This window comes from Amphibalanus amphitrite, unplaced genomic scaffold (assembly GCF_019059575.1).
Source record: "Amphibalanus amphitrite isolate SeventyFive unplaced genomic scaffold, NRLGWU_Aamphi_draft 001538F_arrow, whole genome shotgun sequence".
NCBI lineage: Eukaryota > Metazoa > Arthropoda > Thecostraca > Balanomorpha > Balanidae > Amphibalanus > Amphibalanus amphitrite.
The window spans coordinates 92,308-106,141 of NW_024883031.1; the positions used below are offsets into that span (position 1 = coordinate 92,308).

The 13,834-nt window shown below is 54.3% G+C and overlaps 2 protein-coding genes across 4 annotated transcripts in view; one reads left to right on the forward strand and one right to left on the reverse strand.

Annotated features, from left to right (window-relative positions):
• LOC122373703 (semaphorin-1A-like) overlaps positions 1-9,568 on the forward strand; it is a 59,236-nt gene extending 49,668 nt beyond the window's left edge. Inside the window, exons 7-16 of the mRNA XM_043352017.1 lie at positions 186-274; positions 1,606-1,747; positions 3,109-3,540; positions 4,191-4,559; positions 5,496-5,540; positions 5,833-6,024; positions 6,341-6,442; positions 7,151-7,373; positions 7,546-8,001; positions 8,225-9,568. Of these exons, the coding sequence (XP_043207952.1) occupies positions 186-274; positions 1,606-1,747; positions 3,109-3,540; positions 4,191-4,559; positions 5,496-5,540; positions 5,833-6,024; positions 6,341-6,442; positions 7,151-7,373; positions 7,546-7,714 (1,763 nt within the window). The 3' untranslated portion in view covers positions 7,715-8,001; positions 8,225-9,568. The remainder of the gene's footprint in view (positions 1-185; positions 275-1,605; positions 1,748-3,108; positions 3,541-4,190; positions 4,560-5,495; positions 5,541-5,832; positions 6,025-6,340; positions 6,443-7,150; positions 7,374-7,545; positions 8,002-8,224) is intronic.
• A 406-nt stretch (positions 9,569-9,974) lies between these two features.
• Positions 9,975-13,834, reverse strand: part of LOC122373701 (semaphorin-1A-like) — a 39,961-nt gene continuing 36,101 nt past the window's right edge. The window contains exons 10-15 of one of the 3 annotated variants that reach the window (XM_043352013.1): positions 13,379-13,747; positions 12,957-12,998; positions 12,608-12,721; positions 12,145-12,228; positions 11,429-11,663; positions 9,975-11,203 (exon numbers count right to left, since the gene is read on the reverse strand). In XM_043352013.1, the coding sequence (XP_043207948.1) occupies positions 11,047-11,203; positions 11,429-11,663; positions 12,145-12,228; positions 12,608-12,721; positions 12,957-12,998; positions 13,379-13,747 (1,001 nt within the window). In that variant the 3' untranslated portion in view covers positions 9,975-11,046. The remainder of the gene's footprint in view (positions 11,204-11,428; positions 11,664-12,144; positions 12,229-12,607; positions 12,722-12,956; positions 12,999-13,378; positions 13,748-13,834) is intronic. The other 2 variants (XM_043352014.1, XM_043352015.1) reach the window with 2 other exon arrangements.

Genomic DNA, 13,834 nt, shown 5'->3' on the forward strand with positions numbered 1-13,834 from the left:
CCAACTATGTGTTATGAAAGTGAACGACGGGGCTTTTTTTGCGCCCGGCTGGTTGGCGTGAGGAGCAGCTGGATACTGCGACCACAAAACTCGGAAACAATGCTCGCGGTGGTCGCCTTTTGCGTTCGTATCGAGCGCCATGTCCGCTGGCGTGATGGTTGAGCCCATGTCCTGTTCGTTTTCAGCTCCGAGTTTCGTGGGCTCGATGGACTACGGCGACCACGTGTACTTCTTCTTCCGAGAGACGGCCGTCGAGTACATCAACTGCGGAAAGGTATGTCCGAATTTGTGGTGATGTCAGGAGGCACGGCATCCGCTGCCTGCCTGCAGTGCATACGGTCCGCCCTGCCCGTGCCAGCAGCAGCCTGGCTCCATAAAAATGCACCCCACTTCGTCAAAGTCCCTGCCTGCACATGTGGGGATGGGTCACGTGATGGTACCGGACCCGACATTGCTGAAATTCCGGAATCGCGGCCAGGCAGGTATGTACCGCCACCGGCCAGGCTTGTAACGCCCGCCCTTGGTCTGCCCATAAAGGAGCTCAAGCGCTGCGCTCAGCGCAACTTCTGTCGAAAACCGAACGCTGCCATCGGCTGTCAGTCTCAACACGGCACGCTCAAATAGAAGTCGAATCAATCGCAGGGCGCTCATGCAGTCGTTTTTTGTGATGCCGAGCTGACAGGCGGGTGCGTTCGTGTCAACGGTTCCGATGTGACCGGGGTACAAAGTGAAGGGACCTATGGGCGAGACAGATATAGGACGGAATGGACGAAACGGGTCAGAAATATGACTGGACTGACACGGACGGAACGGGACGGTCACATGAGAGGACGGACATAAGGGGGCACAGGACGGGACTGGGACAGGACGGGACTGGGACAGGATGGGACTGGGACAGGACGGGACTGGGACAGGACGGGACTGGAACAGGACGGGACTGGAACAGGACGGGACTGGGACAGGACGGGACTGGGACAGGATGGGACTGGGACAGGACGGGACTGGGACAGGACGGGACTGGGACAGGACGGGACTGGGACAGGACGGGACTGGGACAGGACGGGACTGGGACAGGACGGGACTGGGACAGGACGGGACTGGGACAGGACGGGACTGGGACAGGACGGGACTGGGACAGGACGGGACTGGGACAGGACGGGACTGGGACAGGACGGGACTGGGACAGGACGGGACTGGGACAGGACGGGACTGGGACAGGACGGGACTGGGACAGGACGGGACTGGGACAGGACGGGACTGGGACAGGACGGGCCACGGACGGGCCCGTCCACCACTGCACGGTTGTCACGCTCGCTCCGACCGTCTGCCCGCCTGTCACCGGTCACCTGTCACGAGCTGAGGCACGGATTAACCAACACGAAGTGGTCAGCCCTGCCGCCATCTGCCCAAAAATAGCCGTCCGTCAGAGACTGTCTCACCGTCTCACGTTACTGACTCACATTCAGCCTCGCCTGTCACGATTGATGTGCATTAGAGACCAGGTCACGTGTGGCGGCCGACCGGCGCAAAGATCTTGCTGCTAGTCCCGCGCCTAATGCTGACCATCCGATCACGTGATCACCCTGTCTGGTGCCTTCTCCGCAGAGGGTGTACTCCCGCGTGGCTCGCGTCTGCAAGAAGGACCAGGGCGGCTCGTACAAGCACAGGTACAGCTGGACGTCGTTCCTCAAGTCGCGACTCAACTGCTCGATCCCCGGGGACTATCCCTTCTACTTCGACGAAATCCGTGAGTGGAGCCATTCTACAGTTTGTCGTGACCGGTCTTGATTAGCATCAGAGGAAAATGGGGACCGGCCCGCAGTGCTAGACTTGCAAGGTATCATTAGGGGCTCAATGCTGGTGGTCATGATGCTTATGTAAGGTAATTGAATGGATGTAATGGAATATTGATATCAAAACTGCCATACAAATTTTAGAAAAGGGGTTGTTCCCACATCTAGTCAGTATGTTATTGCTGATTTAATTCACATCAATGCTAAGAAACGATCATTTCTTCTCATTATTGCAAGAACTGTCCTAAATGATGTTCCGTGATGACCATTTCTATCAATAGGTAACGTAAGTTATGAAGCTATAAGCGTTGCGAACCGCAGTTATTGCTAATGTTTTTGTGACCATGACTGTCTCATCAACATCCGTTTATGTAACACACTCGTAGGCTCTCCAAGCAGATCAATAGCGGCTGAAGTTGCGATGTCACCATCGTGGTGTGGCAACTGAGCATTGAGCGTCCCGCAGCGAACTTCCATCACCGTTCTAGCCCATCTGCCGTCTCGCTGAGTCGGCCTCCATGCACTTTGTCTTATCACCGGCCTTTTAAAACCGCATTGGAGTCGGCGTTAAATTTGCATTCAGCCGTCCAAACTTTTGGCGTTAAGTTTCGTCCCGAGCGTGCGGACGGTGAGTAATGCATCAATAAAGGACAATGAATAATTTAACAGCTGCGACTCATGGAGCCCCGTCAGGCAGCGACGCAGCAAAGCGGGTTCGCTCTGCCGCGGTGATCACATCAGCGACCCGGTCCGAGTGGGACAATTGCGGCCCCATAAAACCATCTTCCTGTTCCTCGTCTTCCTGAGAGGAAATAGAGCTCCGCGCGACCGCCAGAAAAGTCTTACACTCCGTGGGAAACGAGCACACGGGGCCGTTATGTCGGGTCTCGCTCAGAACTAAAGCTCCCATGGGCTGCAGCCTCTTCTGCTAAGTCGTCTGGACGGGAGAACGAGCCTGCTAAATTAAATACCCATCCGTTCTCCGGTATGCGTTCTCTGTGAGACGCCCGACAGAGGGGCTGACGGCTGGCGCCAGTGGAGCTCTCGTGGCACTCACTCGTTAGCGTCGTGTTTATTTTCACCTCTGCAGTCGGCGTCACCTCGGTGCCGAGCAGAGATGGTCGGCAGTGCGCTAAATACCGCCGGGGAGGGGGCGAGTCTGCGGCAATGTGTTGGGCATCACACGGAGCCCCCGGGTAAACATTGACGCCATCCGAGATACCGGTAGGTGACATGTGACCCTTCGGTGCCCCCTGTGCGGCGCGGTCCGTCCGACTCCGTAACTGACCGGTCCGCGTCCCCTGTTCGTCGTCAGAGTCGATTTCGACGGTGCAAAGCGGTGTGTACGGCGGCCGGCCCGAGGAGGTGCTCTACGCCGTCTTCACCACGCCCGTCAACAGCATCCCCGGCTCGGCCATCTGCGCCTTCCGCATGGCCGACCTGGTCGACACGTTCGCCGGCGCCTTCAAGCACCAGGAGGACATGAACTCCAACTGGCTGCCGCTCAAGAACTCGCAGGTGCCCAGTCCGCGTCCGGGCCTGTGCGTCAACGACTCTCGCCAGCTGTCGGACGCGCACCTCAACTTCATCCAGTCGCACCCGCTGATGGACGGCGCCGTGCCGTCGCTGCACGGCCGGCCGCTGCTGGCGCGCACCAGCCTGCGGCACCGCTTCACCAAGATTGCCGTGGACCCGCAGGTGCCGGCTGCCGACGGAACACTCTACGATGTGCTCTTCATCGGAACAGGTGAGCGTTCGGACACTGTCCTGGGGTCTGTGGGCTGCTCTGTAACCGGAGATACCCGGCAGACATCAGTGGGATAGATCTCCGACTGTCTTCAGCTCATAACCACCGTGGGAACTGCGGTCGGCGGTCGTGACTTCCCACCAACACATGCGCTCCGCTTCGGCGCTAACCCGAGGGACACGTGCAGGGGGCGGCCACCGCGCCGCTGCGGGGCGGACGGTTGTTCCAAGTGTGCTGCAGCCGCGCTGCTACATGTCCCCTTCCCGCCGCGCTAGCCGACCTCGGTCACTGCCAGGTGCGGCGACAGAAATAATGCACCGTCCAGATTTAGACGCTATCTTGAGCGGCGCGATAGTGTTGTGGTGTCACGTACGCGGCAGGGTGCTGCAGAGGCCAGCCGGCAGTAGTGGCTGCCGCTGTTTGCAGTTACTGCAAATGGTATTCAATGTGTTCAGTCTACTGTGCACGACTGTTCATGGGTAGTGAGATCCTGTAAGCTGTTGCTGATGGTGTACCGTGGCAGCTATGTTACGCTTACCAACCAGCTGTCATCACTGCCTGCCGTTTCGATGGATGTCCGTAACCAGTCCCAAATGTCCCTTTGCAGTCTGTCTCGCCTGGGGTTTCTGATGTCTCTCTTCTTCCGTCAGACAACGGCCGGGTGCTGAAGGCTGTGAACGCCGCCTCTGGCTCCGGCACCGTGCGCGCCGAGCCCGTGCTCATCGAGGAGCTCGAGGTGCTGGCCAGCGGCGCGGCCATCACCAACCTGCTGGTCTCGCGCCAGTCGGACGCGCCGCCGCGCCTGATCGTCGTCACCGATGACGAGGTGCGCGCGCTGCCGCTGCACCGGTGCGGCGACAAGGCGTTGCGCTGCGCCGACTGCGTGCGCCTGCAGGACCCGTACTGCGGCTGGGAGGCGGCCGGTCAGCGGTGCGCGCCCGTCGACTCGCCCGCCTGGCCCGAGGGCGTGGCCGTGGTGCAGAACGTCAGTCACGGCGTCCACCCGCACTGCGCTGAAGGTGAGTGTCGCCTGAGGACGCCGCGGCGCCTGCCCCCCGTCCCCCTCCGCTGATGAATGAGCCCCCTGCTCAGTCGAGTGGGCGATGTATACATACGACAGACACACATACTAACGGCTGATCGTGACGGACGGCTCACACATGGCTGGCGAGATGTCCACACAAACTGACCGCCGACTGGACCGGCTGCTCACTGCACTCTGCACGCGGAGCACACACATAACCACGATCAGAATCAGGCCACCGCTACCGCATACCTCGAGTACCGGCACAAAGGGACTTGATCACATTCTCATGGCGATACGATGCGAGATGTTGGGCTGAACAGTGAACAGCATGTAGTTAGTATGTCTCCCGAAACTTTCACGCACGTACTTACTCACGGTATGTGGGACACATTATGTTATCGCTCACAGCGAGAGTGGTGTAAACATTGTTGCCTAGTTAGGCCTGTGACAAAACGTGCAACTATCCGCTTCATATAAGTATGCTGAGAAATGCTGCTGTTTTAACCAGGAAAACAAGTCATGCGTGTGAATTCTGAAAACGTCACAAAGGGCATCGTCTCACATTGGGTCGCCGTTGTTCTCTGGTGAAGTACCTGAAGCACTTCTTAAATATTTGGCTGTTTTAGAGACTCGTTTATCGTTAATTGTCCGGTAGTTATATAATTTGAATCGTCTGAAGTCATAATTATTAATCTAACCAGACATGTTCGTCGTATCATTATTATTGATATATTCCGAGCCGCTGTAACGTTTATATAAAACAGGCTGGCTCATCCGTATTGGGTAATATTTACATAATACCAGCGGTCACTGCCCGCTTCCGCATTTAGATAAACATGCTGTTATCCGTGAATGCAATTAGTCAACTGTAATGTAATAAGTGTAATGTTATCAATTTGACTTTATCTTACAATGCTCTCTTTTTCAGACGACGCCCGATACGAGGAGGAGCTGTACTTTGCGACTATTCCCAGTAAGTCTTCTTTACACATTTCTGGTGGATGTGTGTTTCCTTTATGCATTGTTTCGGGTAGTAGCCAGTTTGCACATCACGTCTTTAGTCTGTTTCGACATTGATGTCCTTCTCTTATCTTGGACCGGCCACCCTTTACACGCAGTTTTGTTACACGCGGGGCACCAGCACCGTTTTATTCGCACTGCCGAGCACTCTGCTGCTCCACGTGACTGCTTGTCTGTCTGTCTGCGCGCTGTCTGTGCGAGTCGGCTGTGTCTGTAGCGGCGTTGTGTCTGCCTGCTTGTTGTAGCTCCTCCCAGCACGGCGTCCAGTCCTCCGGAACCGTGTGTCTGCGGCTCCGGGTCGGCTCCGGCCGGATCCGGACCCGGCTCCGACTCCGGAACCAGTACCGATGCAGATACCGATACAGACACAGATACAGATACCGATACCGACGAGGATATCGATACTGACAACGACACGAGCATCGTTGAGCTGCTAGGTCAGTAAGAACATCTGACATTTTTTGCAATCCACAAAGCCTATGGCCATGGTAGATTCTCAGTACGATTTGTTGTGCTTGCATGCTTAATACTTTATTTGATTAGACGTTTAGCATCGTTAGGCTTATTATATTTGAAACAAAGGCCATGACCATTAACAATTGCGAATGCTAATTCCCTCACGTGCACCATTGTTTCAACGGAATTAATTTTGTTTAAAGGACGGAATATTTTAATCGTATCGATATCGTAATGAAAATGTCGAATTAAAAAGGAAATGCGTTAATGAATAACGCATCGATGGTGTTTTCGCAGAAACGAAAAATGACAGAGAACTGTACAGTGCGGTTGACGAGACTGGGAAGGTGTATGACATCCTTGAACGCTCGAAGTCGTACACCCTCGGGCAGGCGACAGGTAAGGGTGACGTCCCGAGAGCCTAGCCGCCTCTATCGCTTCAGTGCTAGTGGTGGTGGGTCTTGTCCCGTCTAAACAAACACATCGTATGCTGCTTCTTAGCCAGGCGAAGCCCGCAAGGTGAATGGGATCACACACGGGCTTTGGAAAAGACTTGGGTGCTTCTATTTGCCCGATCTATGAGATTGCTCTTGGGAACTTAGCAGCTTTCGAAACAATCTTCTTTGCCACTATCATCAGTTCTAGTTCGCGCTTTTGAATGACTAGCTTGGATTTCTACCCATACTGGCCGCATATTTTGTTTAATTTTTGGTCTTCTTTGTTTATCAATCATGAACAAATTCTGCTTCACAAAGGCAAAGGCTTACCGTAAGGTGGGGCTATTTGAGACAGTGGGGCTATTTGAGACAGTTTTTAAAATTGTTATAAAATAAAAACCGTTTGAAATTTGCTTAATTTTTGCTGAGGTGATTTACTGCTCGATTCCACACCTCCCTGAGCAAAAATATCACACAAAAATCAAGCGATCTTCTTTTCATTGTATAGCGATTTTAAATACTGTCTCAAATAGCCCCACTTTACGGTACGTGGTTTACGTGGTGCCGTCAAGGACCCCTTTAGCTCCTGACCTTGTATGAATACCCTGTCAACGACTCGGCGCATCTCAAGCTGTCCTCTGACAAGTGCTCTCGCTCTCTCCCGTTCCAGAGTCTCGCGAGCAGGACTCGTCGGACGCCGTCTACTCGGCCAAGACGCTGGCCGTGGCCGTGACCACCACCTGCCTACTGGCCATGGTGATCGGGTTCCTGGCCGGTTGGCTGTTCTCTCGACGCTGGACGCGCAACCAGCAGCGAACGAAGTACTACGAGACGGACTCGACGTGCCTCAAACAGGCCGATACCGTGGCCCTCCCCGTCAAAACGGACAACAGGTCAGAGACGCACCGCAATGCATTTTTTTTTTTTTAATTTTGCATCCCCGCTAGCACAAGGCTATAGCTGGGGGGACCGGTTTGCGCTTGTTAGATATATGCTCTGTTTAATCCAATGGCTGTTCATGGCTCATGCAAACAATCAGGATCTAATGAATGCCTTCTTCCGCAGGAGCGACATCGCGCAAACGCAGCCGAACCCCGAGCCCACCAGCTTCGTGGGCAACAACGGCAAACAGATCAACATAGTAGTGAACCAAACTAAGCCCACTATGGACAGAAAAACAGAAATAGAGCCTGGCTACGATACGTTGCAAAAGAAGCGGAGTGCATATTTGTAGTGTATGTGTTTCGTGATGAACTGAGTCGCCGCGTGGAGAAGGTCAACGCACGCAGTGAAGGGTCGTGGAACTAAGACGATGTCGGACCCACCGCGGCGCCAGTGAATCGGTGCGGACCCGCGGCGCCAGTGAATGACCTCGACCTCGAGGCGTGTGACCTGGCGACGTCGCTCCGGGGCCCGGTGACGGGTCGCGAGCCGTGACCAGGGCCCGTGCGAGGGATGGCAAAGTCGCAACCCGTGCGCATTTGGATGAGGCGGCTCTCCCAGCGACACATCCCTGTAAAGGTACAGTTAACTCTTCAGACAGTTGTTTGCACCTCACATATGTACTTTTGTGAATTAAAGTTTTCAGCCGAAGTATCACGTCTTGGCTTAGGATATAGCATATATAAATGTGCAATATTTTTAAACTGACCTTCAGTGTGCCTTGCAGTGTCATGATTTTTTGGCATTTGCGATTTGTCCCGTCAATGGACTTGGCTGACGACGCGTTTGCTGTACGTTACAGGCCAGTATAAGCTCCTGCGGTCGGCTTTCTCGGCCGGCACCGCTGTGAGCCTCCGGGATCATCGCATCAGAAGGACAGCAGCAGTCGCCCGTCGGTGACCTCATCGGGGACAGAGTCTGGTCACCAGAGGTCACTTCATGTTCGGGTATCAGTCATCCCAACGAAGGTCGGGTCAAAGGGGTCGACCTGACCTGAATCGGGTCGCGTCACTGACGAGTTGCGTCTTTCGGCTCGATAGGATAGGCGGCATCGCGACTCAGTCGAACGTGATACTTTCGATGTAGAGATTAGACGCTATGTGATGTGCTACGGTCATTGATTATATGTACCATGTGAAAGCTTATATGATTTGATTTTTGATCGTGTTTTGATCCGCCGCTCGCCCCTTTCCTTTGAAGTGCGCTTTTCGTATCATGCTCGTCCTTGTCCGTCCTCTGGCAGATGTCTTCTGTTTCATTTATAGACTTAGATGTTTGTACAATCGTGAGATTAGTTTCACCATGCGCTGAGATTTTCACCGTTCCTTTGCCGGGTCCCCATAAGTGTACCTATGTGTAAGCGCAGTGCTGACTCCGAAAGCATTGCGAAGTCTCTCCAGTCGGGTGCATAGGGAAGGTGTTTTGTCCGAAAAATGTTGCGTGCCCAGACGGTCGTCGATCGGCTTATTTGATCGCCTTCTATGCCCATCGAGTTCTCAGTAATTGTGCAATCCGTGAAGCCGCATTGAAGAACAACAAAATATTTCCACTGCTTGCATTAAACTCACCCGAGTGTACATACGGTCGAAAGAACGTAATCCCCGCCTGTTCCGTTTACATCTTTCCGTGTAAAGAACACACGTCATTGTTTGTTGCGGCTATGGCGTCGACGTTGGAAAGTCCATATCCTTTCATTCTGGACACGTGATGGATGTCGGCCGTCGTCAGCCGTCACTGACCACTTTATACTTCACCACGCTCCACGGCCGGCGAGACAAGGCCCGAGCCGGGGCGTGGTTTCTCAGGGAGGATGCGTGGACGTGCGTGCGTGCGTGCGTGCGTGCGTGCGTGCGCGCTGTGGGACGGTGCGTGCGATAAGGAAGGTTGCTAGTGTCCGTCTTCACGCGTGTGTATTGTGTTCGTAGTTTAGCACGACCCTGCTTGCTCACGCTGCAGCGTTTAAGCTTTCATTCGCGCTCCACGCAGCTCGGGATGTGACTGCAACATTTTGGAGGAGGGACATTGTACTGGATGGCGACTATCCGCGACTCGTGCGGAATCGTGCATTTGTTTTGGCTGTGATACGCTTATTTTGTATTCATGATACTGTGTCATGACACTGCAATATATTGTGATGTGCTGCTGATTACAACTTTCCTAGGTGTCTGAAAGGAAACTCCGATCGACAGGAAAACACTCCGACTTGTAAATGCATTGCATACGTTCCGTGTCAAATCCACTAGCTAGTAAGCCGGTATACCATCGCAATCATCAGTGGATATTTCGACAAACTAATTGCCTCCGAATGCATCGAAAACCATAAATCACCTTGCGAAAATTAGCGTCCCTGCCAAATGTTTGTCGAATCCACCCTTTCCATAGAGACGTTGGTGTACCTAAGCCTCTTACAAACGTAAGCCTTTACTGGTAGTAAATGCTAAATCGATGGGCGATGGAGTTATTGCAAAACTTGGTCTGAGGCAATACGAGAAGTTCAAACATGGTCATCATGAACTCCGCATAGACGGGTGAACTTTCATAATAGGCTCTTGTCGGTATTACACATTTATATTGATGTTTCACGTTATTTACACAATACACAATACATAAAGCACTATGTCTGAAAATAATAGACTGTAAAATGCGCTCGGTCTGACACTCGTACTAGTCACTCATCACTCTCTGCAGTCTATCGTTCGGCATTAACACTCGCTCTACATACATGTCAAGGCACAGGTCTGATCACCTGTATCGGTCGGACCGCGGGGCGGAGGTCGGAGGTATGCTCCGGACGCAGTCACACGCAGCACGCCGATTGTAAATGACGTCATCGGATCGAAACGAAGCAGAGCAGTCACAAAAAAATGGTCAATTTGCACACAATAGTGCGCTAAAACAAATAAATAGCCCTCAGACCCGGAGCCGATATTTTCCACATTATTGTCTCATCTTCAGGAATCTGTCAAAAACGAGCCAAAAGGCCCAAAAATAATGATAGTCAACGTGAGTCGGCGGGGGAAAAGGGCAAGGCATTCAGCCCAATAGAAGGGCGCCTCGAATCACCACGCCACAACAGACACCCTATCGTCACACTTCAACGTCACGCAGCATACTGTCACCACAACAGAGCATCACGGACATGCCTGGCCCCACGCCGGCGTCGGAGCCACGAGCTGAATGAGGTGAGATGACAGCGGCGGGATGATGGGCATGATTAACGCGAGATGGACATGGATTACACGCGGCATAATCTCCAATGGCACACGACCGCACGCAGCGCGCGGCTGGCGCTCGGCTCCTCGACGAGCTAGACGATAAAGATCTCTTCGGCGGACACCAACACGATCAACAATAACAACATGGCCTCGGTCGCGCTATCTACATTTGTACAGAACTCGTAATGCAGCTGCAGTGTGCGCCGTTCACCACTCCTGGCCATGCCGGTCGGCGCGGCGCCCGGCCGCTCCACCCCTGGTGGCCGGCAGCTGAAGCTCGAGTGTCGCCAGTCCCCGCCGGCGGCGCCACCGCCCGCCCACCAATAGCGTCCACTGCACTGCGCTGGCGGACCGGCCGCTCTAGTTCCACAGTTCACCGCTAGGGGCGCTGCGCTGCCGGCGGTGCGCACTACAAGTACATTTTGCGCACTTTCTGCAGCGGCTTGTTATCGGCGGCCGAGTTGGCGTTCTTGCCGTTGCTGTTCTTGGTCTGGTTGACCACCAAGTTGATCTGTTTGCTGAGCAGCACTGACGGAGGTTCGGTGTTCAAGAAATTCTGGTCACACCTGAGGCAGGAAACGGCACCAGTCAGTAGAGCGTTCAATATCGAATTCACCAATCATTTACCGGGATATGACTACATTGCTATGTCCGCTCCCACAAGCAAACAATAGACATGTGTCACCTCAAAGAACACATCCGGAGTTACAATGAACCACGGCACACGTGATGCTTGTTGTTACAATCGCTACAATCACGAGGAAATGGGCCTAATTGCATGGTCAGCGCACCTGTTATCAGGCTTGCCCTGGGCGGCCGCCGTCTCTAGCTGTTTCATCTTGGACTGGTGATCCAGGTGCGGAGTTTCGTAGTAGGGTTCATTGCGCATTCGCCAGCAGCGTCGAGAGAAGAGCCAGCCGGCCAGAAACCCGATCACCATGGCCAGTAGGCAGGTGGTGACCACGGCGACGGCCAGCGTCTCGGCCGAGTAGACGGCCGGCTCCACACCGGTCACAAACTGGGACTCTGTAGAGCGGACACGGGAACGGGGTGTTAAACAGAGACAAGGAAACGGGGGCGTCACACAGTGACAGGTCACTCGGCGTTACTGCAGTCAGTGACGGACAGAGTAACGTCACCAGCCATCGTGACGGGACGGCAGTGACGACCGGACAGCCGGCAACAAACAACAAAGATTAAGATCATGGGTTACGGGCACCACAACCCAAAACGATGCAGATTATGACGATCTCATCATGAAACGAAATAAAAAAGACGCTAAATTGAAAATAAGCACAACTAAGGCAAATGTGCAGGATCAAATGGTTACATGTGAGCGTGCACTAGCCAGTGCAGCCAATTACCATGCGCATGCTTTCTAAACATCGCGACCGAGCCGGTCTTGAGATGCCATCGCTCAGCCGTTGCGCTGCGGCGGAGCACACGGTATCGAACATAGCCCCGGCCGGAGCGGGCGGTCCCACAGCAGAAGGGAGGGAACACTTACCAGCGCCCGGGTACGACGCCTTCGGCTGCTCCAGAATGTCCAGTACCTTATGGCCTCGCTCCAGCGCGTTATACCGACCTCGTTCTGTAACGGACCGACCGTGGAGCTCTTCAGAAAACCACTCACAACGCAAACGGAGAGACAGGAAAACTAGAAATTAATCATCTTGAAGACTGTTACAATCATCTTCACTTTTTTAACGGTATAGACGGTTTCCATCGCCAGTGTTGTTTATGCATATAGCTAACGTAATCCAAATAAACTAAAGGAGGTGAAATCTAGTATTATTTATCATGTTCAGTAATCATTTTGATGCAGAAAATAAATCGTAAAGCGAAGAATTTAAAAGGAGACGATTAAGCGCAGCGCAGCGACTATCAAGTTCGATGACCAAGTGTAACGATGTGATCGCTGATCCGGTGTGCGGGGCCGCGGCTCGCCGTCGCTCTCGAGTCTTACTGACCTAGCCGGACGTCGGAATCCGAGTCCGAGTCGGAGTCCTGCCCGGAGCCAGCCGGAGCCGACCCGGAGCCGCAGACACACGGTTCCGGAGGACTGGACGCCGTGCTGGGAGGAGCTACAACAAGCAGACAGACACACCGCCGCTACAGACACAGCCGACTCGCACATACACAGCCGACTCGCACAGACACACAGGCAGGCAGGCGGACGAACACCAAACAGTAGCGTGCCGGCAGTGCAGATAAATAATATAGCAGCTGTGCAACGTAAACAAAACAAAAAGTGCCGAATAAAAGCAACAAAACAAAATGCACAAATGCATAAAGCAGCTTTACTGAATGAATACTTACTCGTTGCCTCCTGGTAGAGAATTTTCGGTTCCCGATCTGGACCTGTAAAACGAAGAAAGCCATGTTAGGAACGTTGCAACCAGTCACCGCTCGCATCATTATGGTCGCCTTGTTCACATCAACACGAGTCGGACGCTTTCCGCGATCTCCATAAAAACGCCGTGGCTTAGTTAAACAGCGGTAGCTTCCTGAATTTCGCCGCAGTTTTGATGCAGCGCCTTGCGTCCGACATCTGACACAAGAGCCAGTTAAGCGTGTTGCAGAGAAGGAATTATGCCGGAACTTTATCATCTTAACTGAAACAAACGACCACGCACGCCACTCGGCAGAGCGGTCGGCAAACAAACTCAGCGAGGCCACCGCTCGCTGCCAGTCGACACTCGTCGGGCGGTGGCGGGGGCGGGGGCGGGGAGGGTACTCACTGGGCGGACAGTGCGGGTGGACGCCGTGACTGACGTTCTGCACCACGGCCACGCCCTCGGGCCAGGCGGGCGAGTCGACGGGCGCGCACCGCTGCCCGGCCGCCTCCCAGCCGCAGTACGGGTCCTGCAGGCGCACGCAGTCGGCGCAGCGCAACGCCTTGTCGCCGCACCGGTGCAGCGGCAGCGCGCGCACTTCGTCATCGGTGACGACGATCAGGCGCGGCGGCGCGTCCGGCTGGCGCGAGACCAGCAGGTTGGTGATGGCCGCGCCGTTGGCCAGCACCTCGAGCTCCTCGATGAGCACGGGCTCGGCGCGCACCGTGCCGGAGCCAGAGGCGGCGTTCACCGCCTTCAGCACCCGGCCGTTGTCTGACGGAGAAGACGCGAGTTAGTCCTGATGTCATTAACCGTCCCAAGACGGCCATGCGGGAAGTAAGGCTAACTATGTGCTCACCG